This window comes from Ananas comosus, linkage group 11 (genome assembly GCF_001540865.1).
Source record: "Ananas comosus cultivar F153 linkage group 11, ASM154086v1, whole genome shotgun sequence".
Taxonomy (NCBI): domain Eukaryota; kingdom Viridiplantae; phylum Streptophyta; class Magnoliopsida; order Poales; family Bromeliaceae; genus Ananas; species Ananas comosus.
In genome coordinates this window covers 8,237,208-8,247,487 of record NC_033631.1, presented here as the reverse complement: position 1 = coordinate 8,247,487, position 10,280 = coordinate 8,237,208, and the positions used below count along the sequence as shown (strand labels likewise).

Below are 10,280 nucleotides of genomic sequence, written 5' to 3'. Positions count from 1 at the left end.
TCCCACCCATATTTTAGCAACAATACCAAACAAGATCTTAATTTCCTACTCTAAAATATAACTACAAACGTCTAATATCTACTTCTCAAATAGATAAGTTGCTTATTAAGATAAGTTCTTTTTTTTTTTGAGAAGCATGCTATCCGTTTCATTCATTTTTTAGAAATAAACTCAACTTCGAGCTTGCGATCTCGAGTATCAAACATCAAACTTTTAGCCAAAGACAAGTTCCTTTTTCTTTCTTTTGAGAGAGAGAGAGAGAGAGAGAGAGAGAGAGAGAGCGCCATCCACTTCATTCATTTTTTCGAAATGAACTCAGCCAAAAATGTGAATCAACCAAGCTTCAAACTTGGAATCTCTGAGTATCAAGCATCGAGCTTTTAGCAATGCACTGTCATGTCATGCATAACTTCCATCTTTTTATTTCTCTATTCCCCCCTTTCTGAATAACAGAATTAAAAGTATAACCTGGGAGACACATTAACAGGTATATGTTGATAAACTTTTCTTCGGGGTTCAAAGAACATCTGAAACATCTATTACCATATATGACAATGGATTGTTGCACTTATATTGTAGCATATAAGATACATATTACATACACCGTACTCTTTATCACATCTGACGATGCATTGTTGTGCTTATATTGTAGCATAAGATACATATTACATACAATGTACTCCTTATTCACTATCCTATATTAACAAGAAAAGAAACCACACTATACTGATGCTAAAAGATCTCTTAAGTTACCGAGAGAACGCATCTATCAAACCAACAAACGTAGCAAGCTGATGTACATACACCTCAAAGACTCTGTATGTTTATTAAGTTAATCTCCCTACTCTAGCTATACATGTTCAGATGACAGTACAATTCAGGAGAGAGCATACTCACAGTCAAGCAGGCGAGAGAGGATCTCTTGGCAGCTCGGTCTCTCATCGGGTTCGGCCCAACAATCTTAAGCAGAAAACAATAGATAGATTTAGCAGGAATGAAGATATTGGGCTCTCATCGGGTTCGGCCCAACAATCTTAAGTGGAAAACAATATATAGATTTAGCAAGAATGAAGATATTGGAAAGGCTTTGAAGATATGACTATAGTTTAATACACTAATTACCTGAGATTAGCTTGCCAAGAGGGCCCTCGGGAATCGCAAGCCGTGCCCCTTCAGTGCCAACTGAGTATATTACCTAATAAGTGCCAAGAAAAACAAGAAGAAAAGGATAGAGTAAGGAAAAAGGGAAAAAAGCATGCCTCTAGAGCTAATAATCTCGGAATCAGTTATCTGGGATAAGAAGTAACATTGATGGTAAAACACATAGCTGGTCTTTGAACATTCATGCTATTGCATTTGGTTCCTTAAACTTCAATATATGGTTGCTAGGCCCCTAAAGTCCCATATTATTTAATCTGATCCTCGCCCCTATTTTCTGTCAAAAGGGTGTGATGGCCGTTTGAGCATGTTCGATAATGTGATGAATGACGAAGAACCAAGTGAACTTAAAAGTCTGTAAAACAATAAAGTTTGATCCTTGGTTTTTCTTTTCATCAATTCAGACATTAAACGCTCACTTTCTATGCTCAAAGAACTGTTTCACCCTTGGACCAAAAAAATGAACAAGGATTAGATTACAAAACTTGAAGACATTCGGTACCTAATTGTCAAGTTCAAGGATATATGTGCATCACATGAAAGTTTGAGGACTAGCTGGTAATTATGAGAATATAAAAATACCGCTCTCTACCAGCCAAAGCTTTTGGAGAACAACGATCGTTTCAAATTACTTTAAGATGGTATTATTGCTGGAGGTCATGAGTTTGAATCCCGCCAGACTCCTAACATAATTGATTTCCTCCCATTTAATTTAAGACCACGTTATGGGCCTATTAAAAAGTCTTGCATCCAAATGTAAGGGGAAGTGTTAAATATAAAAATATAAAAATACCATTATCAACCAGCTTAAGCTTTAGGAGAACAACGGTTGTTTCAAATTACTCTAACACTAACATTGCATTTCACAAAACAATTATATATACAACTACATTTGCAACATTGCAAATCTTCTACTTATTTATACCCCTTGAAATCCAAGTTTTCATGTATGTGCTTCAAAAACTCATTTTCTTTCCATTTATACCCTCACAAAACCAACCTTTCCCCATAAATTGAATGAATTTCCAAGTTAGGACATAGGTACTTCTTGCAAGAAAGTTCTTTCAAGAGTATATGTAATTCAGTACAGTGGTATGTTAAAGAATGTGAAACAGCCGTTGTTTCTCCAAAAGCTTAAGCCATCAAAAAATAGTGTTTTTATTCACGAGGCCTCCTACTCTGATATCATGTTAAATAATATGAAACAAACGTTATTATCCAAAGGCTTAAGCTTTGAGCTATCAGAGAACAGTGTTTTTAATATTTATATTCAACAGGGTATATGTAATAAATGATTTTGCAAGGGTGTGAATGTAAAAGCCCCATGGAAATAAACTCACTTGAGCAGCTGGTATGCCTTCCCACGGCCTACTCAAAGTGCAAAGCTCCCACATTATTACTCCGAGGCTGAAGATGTCACACTTTTCAGTAAAAGGTTCATTCCGGATGAGTTCGGGAGCCATCCATTCCGGGGTGCCAGCAGACGAGTTATCATTCATGGGACCATCTGTCATTACCCGCGAAAGGCCAAAGTCACATATCTTAACCATCCAGTGTTTATTCACGAGGCAGTTTGCACTCTTCAGATCCCGATGGACTATTTTCATGCGGTGTATGCACAGCAACCCCCTTGAACAACAAAAAATTGTTAGGTTCGTAATAAGAAAAGACCCTAAACAATCTCCAGAATGTCCTGCTATGAATATATCAAGAAAAAGTAAGCAATATAGTGCCTATAAATCTATTCAAATAAAGAAAAAATGTAGAGGACTTAAAAATCATCAAACTATATGTCAAATGCAAGGACAAGGTTGGTAAGCTGAAACAACCTCAACTTACATGATATCATAGTCCTAACACTGAGTGAAGAACCATATTCTTTTTCTTTGATAGGTTAAGTTCGCAACCATCTAATTCAACTTTTCTTATCATCTATAGGACCTGATTTTCCTTTGATAATATCTTCTCAGCATGGTTTTATGAAAACATTACATTGTTCGCATTACAATGTAGTAGGATCTTTAGCAAGCTACCAGAGCACAAACTATTTATAGTGAAGGCAAATCAAGCAATTGGATGAGTGAAGACTTGTTTACAGCTATTAATCTAGGCCTTACCACTGTCGCCGTTTTCTTCTTTTTTAAAAAAAAGGCAAATAATATATGATTGGATGAGCTGGCCGATGGAATTCTCTGTTTTCGTAGTTTACTCTACACACATGGGCCAGATGCGAAGAGGCATCGTCTTCACAAAGGAAAAAAAAAAAAATTTCAAGGGTAAAGAAATTAGTGCCAACTTTTTACTTTTTGTTGCCAAACAACACCACAAATGTGTGGACTGAAAGTAATCTGCTATCCGCTTGCACACTTTACCATATAGAATTTCTGTTCAAGAAACCATGAAATGGCAACAAAACCAAAAAAAAGCTCTAGTGCATATCCAAGCATTCAGCTAATTAAAGTTGATACATTTCAGAACTTTTTGCTGTCAAAGTTAAAGACCTTTCAGTACTTCTGAATCTTGCTTTTACATGGCTTTTGTAGTTATATTTTGAGTTGACTAATCTTACTTGAATTCCTCTGGTCACTCTAGGTAGGTTGGCAATTGTTTTCACTTCACAAAACCTTCTAGTTGAAAACTGTTTAGGCATAAAAAATGGTAGAGATAATAGCAAGAGAAGAATCGTTAGTTCTTTAAGAAAGATTCTGAGTTCGAATTGGCAACATGTTCGCATTAGTTTCAATACACTAGACATATAATCTATCAATTCAATGCCACAGTTCCCAAGCTTGTTGGATGACAGATCAGAAATGTTACAAGACAATTGTTCTAAAATCATATATGATTTTTACTCTTAAGGCACAACCTCTAGCAAGCAAAATGGACATCATTTTCTGTTTCTTTATTACTTCAAGTTTCGTTATTTCTGTTCTATATTAACAGCTCAATTCCGAAGTGAAACAATCAATTTACTTTTCAATTTTGCACGAAGCTAAATTTGGCTTAACAAAAGGGTGTAAGTGGGAATTATTAATCCAATTTCAACCATTTAAACGAACAATTCACCAAATAATACAAATCTAATACGAAATACGAAAGAAACAGGAGAGAATAGAACCACAGATCCTGCAGACTAAGTAAAATAAAAGAAACGGGAATAAATTGTTGGTAAATAAACCTGCATATATCACGAAGAATTTTCAGTCTCTTCCGCCAACTAAGCTTGATTTTCTGCCCACTCATATGTATGATATAATACAAAGATCCCATCTCCATATACTCGGTGACCATCGACAAGTGTGGAGGCTTCATGCAAGCCCCAAGAAATAATATAACTGCATATACCAAAACCTAAATTGAGCACTTGCCTGTAACTAGTGTAAATTATTTGGTGAAGTTAAATCATAACCATGAGAAAGAACATACTAATTACAGTTCATTTTAAGTTGGGTACAGATAATTACCATTTGGATGCCGGAGGCGACTGGAAGAAAATATGAAAAAAAAATATATATCAAATTGTTAGCGAACGAGCACAAAGGAAGAGGAAATAGCATGTCAAAAAACGAAATGGTACCTGAGTATGTATATTTCATTGCAAAAGTCTTCCATGTTCTCAGGTGTCAGATCTTGTTCGAGAAATACTTTAATTGCAACATCGGTGCCATTCCATATGCCACGGAAAACCTCTCCAAAGAAACCTAAAATGGAAAAAATGATAGATTCATCGAAAAACACCAAGTCCATAGTCAGGATATTAATAGAGTTTAAAATAAATAATAATACACTGTAGAAAGATATTCTTTTTTGGTCATAACTGCAGATATTCTTTTTTGGTCATAACTGCTGCACAATAAGTTCAACTTTTAGCTACTAGCCTACTAGTTATGTCGAAATATGCAATTTTCCCAGTATAATTCCTATAATACTCTGTAATTTAAGTTGTTCCATTATAGGAGTTAACCAGTTCGAGCTTGAACTTGGATCTTTCAGGCTAATAAGATGAAATCTTAAACCACATAACAAGAACTTTAAATTTTTGTCTGAATACATTTAACACCTGCAATGAATATACTAAAGAATACTTGCCTATTCCAACACGTGTCCCAACAGTTAACTCTGAGAAATCAATATTCCATTCTTCAAAAGGCAATAAAGGCTTATTCAAAAACGAAGATCTCTGCAACACTTCGTTCCAAATTGAGACCATGTGCTCCTTCTGTAGAAAATCTGAAGCCCCATCTTCACCCCTATATTCATGGGGCGATGAAGGTAATGACATAGCCTTTTGACTGGAACTTGCTTGATTTCTCGACTCATTGTTCGTAGCAGATAGTTTTCCAGCTAGTTCATCCTGACAAAGAAATAAAAAATGTTGAAACCTAAGTCCCAGAAGAATTTATTTAGACATTCATAATGAAATACATAGAACAATGGAAGATTACTTAAACTGAAGAGCCCTAAGATGAGCTATCAGAAAATAGTATTAGTGGAGAAAGCATGAAAATAAAAACAAAAAAGAAATCCAAGATACCTACTATAGCTAGTTATAAAGCGAACTGCAATTAAATATAGAGCCTATTTGCACACCAGAACTCTGCTGAAAAAATTTGATGAGTCCTGAAGACCAAGAATGTGTCCAGAAACTTGATCAGTGGAAGCTCTGAAAGAGAAGTGGAGAGCCAAGCTTGGGAATTATGCGAGGATGGAGCCCATTCCTTTCGTGATTTCTTGCACCTCAGATATGCATTGTATTGCTTTATCTCAATTTCCCGATCATGCTCAAGTCCTCTTGTATATTAGGACTAAGAATTTAAGTGCCCGTGGGGCCGTATCTATTGTGCTGTATCGTTCCAACAAGATATCAGTATGATACAGCCCTCGTGCCAATATGACAGCTTAAAATCCTTTATTCTTTAAATTAGTAAGTAATTTTTTCAATAAAGTTAAAAAGATTTGATAAAATACATAATAAACGATTAGAATATTTTGTTGCTAAAGAAAATAAATATTTCATGCTATTATGTGTCGGCACACATGAATTTTTTGTGATCGGAATGCATCAGCACACAATGAAATAAACTAAAAACCAAAGTGCTACTTTGAACATGTTCTGAGTATTATTATAAGATTAATAATGCGGGTCCCCCTGCTAAGCTCATGTGAACCCAAACCTCTATTCATCTACTCTGCTCATCTTATTGCCCCTTTCTAAACTTATTCTTCCGACCATCAACTGCAACAATTGCCGAACTCAGCCCTCAACCCTTTCTACCATCTGTATCCAACCAATGCATTCCACACCATAATGCTACATGATTTCGACTAAACTTTCACCTGACAACTAAACCTCCATTATGATTGTCAGCTAAACATTATTGTGTGTGCCTTTGAAAACCTAATTTGCATGCATGGCATGCCAGGGGTATCTAAACCTAATTTGCATGCATGGCGTGCTAGGGGTATCTATACAATCTTTTCTCTTGGCATAGATACTCCAGGTTTTCATACAATAAACTGTCAGGGCTTGCGCACAAATAAATAATGTTTTCCAGGAAACATATGCAATAGCAATGTGTAAAGGGCAGTGGTGCAATTTTGCAAATTTGAAGGAATGTGTAAGCAAAACACCAATTAATATATACACTATTATGTGTATGTAGTGTACAATAATAAATAGACTAGCTTCTGAAAATAATCTGCGAGTATAACAGAGAGTTATTTGACATAACAATATAGACGAAAACTAGTGCAGTTTTAGTCAAAATCAAATATAACAATTAACCAAGTATAGGAACTATAGGTAGTGTCTGGAACTACATGAAATATCTTGAATCTACTTGACAAGGAAACTTTGGGAAGAGAATTTTCATGCTGATTATGCCGCCATTATGCAGTTCATTTCATTTGCAAGCCAATTGACCAGTTGCAAAAGTAAAAAAGGGACAACTACTAGCTTTGAAGTATAGAAATGATGGAAAAAGGCTCAATTAGGCATCGAGAAATGCAGTTATGTAATAGATAAAGAATGTTTTGTAGAAGTCGTACTCAAACATAAATATACATAAATGAGAAAACTAGAAATAATTATGAGGGTGCTAGCCCTAGATATTACAAATTGATTTTAGGACCAAAAGTGATTTTTCCTTCAATAGAGCATTTGGTACCTTTTTTTTGTAAAGTCTGATTCTGATTTTTAGAATCAGATTTCTGATTTGAGAGGCCCCAAGAAGCAACTAAAACCTGCTTCTTAAAATCTAATTCTGATTTGGTGTTCAAATTTCAAATTTAAATTTTGATCTTGAATTTGAATTTTGCGTTCAAATTTAAATTTCAAATATTTTCAAATATTCAAATATCAAAATTTTAAATTTTAAATTTTAAATTTCAAATTTCAAATTTTGCGAAATCATGTCATAAATTTGCTAAACAATTTTATAAAATCACTTTAGAAAAATCACTTTCCTGCCTAACTCAACCAAACACTCTACAGCTTTTAGCTAAAAGTAATTCTCCAAACCAAAATCAATTCAGCAGAAATAACGTCTCCAAAAGCTAGGCCAAACAAGCCCATATATATCTAATGGTATTTGATTCAATCATGAATATCTAGTGCTTGATTGAAAATGGCTGAAAATACAACAAGAATTAACCATCATTACTAGGAATGGCAAACATACATTTTTTGCGGGATCAATCAAGTTGTTTTGGTCATTGGCAGAGTATGAGCTCGGACTACCATCATCATTATCTCTAAGGAGTCGATGTTGCTTTAGAGTTTCATTCATTGCTCGAACAGCTCTACAACAGAGTTCAGAAGAAATACAAAAAAAAACATGGATCAGACCCCAAAAAAAAGCACAATTCTTGCTTCCAAAGGCCAAAACTCATATAAGAAGTATAAGGGACCACAGTGTAATGAGTAAAGAAAAAGATAAAGAGTTAGATAAAACGCAGCTAGAGGAGCATTCTTTTACATTTCTTAATTACAGTAGGTGCTAGTAAATGAAATAATATAGTACCAAGATAAAGAATACTATGTGGGAACTGGGAAGTCCTACAGTAATATCATGCATGTTTATATCCTATTAAATATTTCTGGGTCCTACCAGGTTCTCCCTATTCTCATTGCTATCCTTTTCTCTTTATTTTTTGCAAAAATCCCAATCCCTTAATGCTACAGTTGCGTTATTTGATGAGCTCTTCCAAACCACCTCTTCTAATGCTACATAAAAAAGAATAATTGATTATTTGTCTAAATATTCTATCTATGGACAAACAGCATCTAATGACTTCAAACAATAGAACAGATATACCCGTTACTTCAGAGAATTTAAACACCAAGAAACTAGCATAGACTGTATCTATATTAGAATCTTACGCTATACCAGTCAGAACCTTTGACCACGGTTAAGCCAAAGTGTCAAACTAAGCAACATAATGTGTCCAAGATTAGTTTGAAGTTTATCTCCAGTCCATACTACTGTCAATGCATATCAACAATATACCAGGCACTAAATTTAGGAAAAGGAGAAAAAAATGAACAGACAGTAAGACAAAACAGCTGGACACATCTATTCACCTCTGTAACATGTGCATCATTATTATTTCCAGGGCTTAAGAGTAGTGACAACGAGGTTATTACCAAGTGACAAATAACTATGTATAAGCACGTCAAACTGTCATCCATTCTATTAATATTTAATGCCTCAAGTGACTTCTTTCAAACTTTCATAATTATCCCTTTGTAAAGATTTGTTATTCCTGCAACAAGTCAACCATTTAAAACAAAATCTCATTGCACATTTGTAATACTGGTATCAGTCACCATTAACCACTAGTCAGTAGGAGTTAAAAGTGCATAGGCATACTGCTTCATGTCCTGCACAGGTATCATGCACACATAAGAAGAAAAGTAAAGTGTGATCATAAGCCCAAAAGATTTTATTGGCAGCAAAAAAATTCCAGTCAAAAGCAGATTGATAATCCATTTCCTTGCTTCACCAAGCATAGGTTTACATGATTAAGTTTGTCATCTAGCAGTTCTACTATCAATCTTCTTGCATTCGTTTGCAGCACAATTATTTAGACTTTTGACAGGTTAAGAGGACAGCCGTCATTTAGTCAGTACATCTGTGTTCTACCTTTATATGCTCCATCTATATGTAACCAATGGCGATCCACTTCAAATGCATATTCCATTTTTGCACAGCAAAGTTATTAAAATCCATGAGAAGTGTCTTGTCTGATTTCCAAATTGGAGAAATGCTAATTTTCAAGAAACTGAATCTCGTGATATTGGAATCTCTTATAGGTGGGTGGTCACTGAAACTGACATCTAAAAGACCAGCACAGTTAATCATTTCAATAAAATTGAAAAAAGGTAGTACAGTGATAGAATGACAGATTCTATTTGATTTGGCGCCAACCAGACATAAATTGACGTTCATCAGATCCTACCAGACCATGCAAGGCCATTCAGTGTCGTTGAGTTCCTAGCGACAAACAACAAAAGAAGGAAAATCTGATTCGTACACATTATTCAAGTGACCCAGATAAAGTTCGCAGGAGAATTTCATTAAGACTTTCTTGCTAACATGATCAAGCACCGTGAGCAACATATATATATAGAGAGAGAGAACGAGGCTACTATACTATCTATAGTACCAGAGCTCCGGACAATAGTCTCATTTTTTATCTTAGGGTGTTTAAATCAACGATCTACACCATTAAATATGATCTAGGGTATGAAGTTCTTAGAAATAAAATTTTAATTTTTTTCCGACATCGTTTACTTAGTAAATCATGTCAAAATGAATGGTGAAAATTGAACAATCTTAAAATTTGAAGATAGCACTTTTGAATTCAAGCTCAAGGATGCTAACCTTGATCTACATAGTTTAAAATATTCTCTATCAAAATTTGAATAAATTTAAATTCTTCTATACTGTTAAACTACAAACTCGCCATAGTAGCCATTGAAAATTGACAATTTTGAAATACTTTGATTATAAAGTAAACTATGTCGGAAAAATATAAAATTTTATTCCTAAAAACTTCAAAATACCTAGATCAATTTTAACAGTGTGGATCGTCAATTTGAACATTCTAAGGTTGACAAT

General features: G+C 34.6%; 1 protein-coding gene across 6 annotated transcripts in view; it reads right to left on the bottom strand.

Moving 5' to 3' along the window:
* Window positions 518-10,280, bottom strand: part of LOC109717261 (serine/threonine-protein kinase EDR1-like) — a 31,037-nt gene continuing 21,274 nt past the window's right edge. For 4 of the 6 annotated variants that reach the window (XM_020242935.1, XM_020242936.1, XM_020242934.1 and 1 more), the window contains 8 exons: window positions 7,839-7,959; window positions 5,248-5,512; window positions 4,736-4,859; window positions 4,623-4,642; window positions 4,337-4,493; window positions 2,499-2,787; window positions 1,123-1,195; window positions 518-1,033 (listed from right to left, as the gene is read on the bottom strand). In XM_020242935.1, the coding sequence (XP_020098524.1) occupies window positions 939-1,033; window positions 1,123-1,195; window positions 2,499-2,787; window positions 4,337-4,493; window positions 4,623-4,642; window positions 4,736-4,859; window positions 5,248-5,512; window positions 7,839-7,959 (1,144 nt within the window). In that variant the 3' untranslated portion in view covers window positions 518-938. The remainder of the gene's footprint in view (window positions 1,034-1,122; window positions 1,196-2,498; window positions 2,788-4,336; window positions 4,494-4,622; window positions 4,643-4,735; window positions 4,860-5,247; window positions 5,513-7,838; window positions 7,960-10,280) is intronic. The other 2 variants (XM_020242937.1, XM_020242939.1) reach the window with 1 other exon arrangement.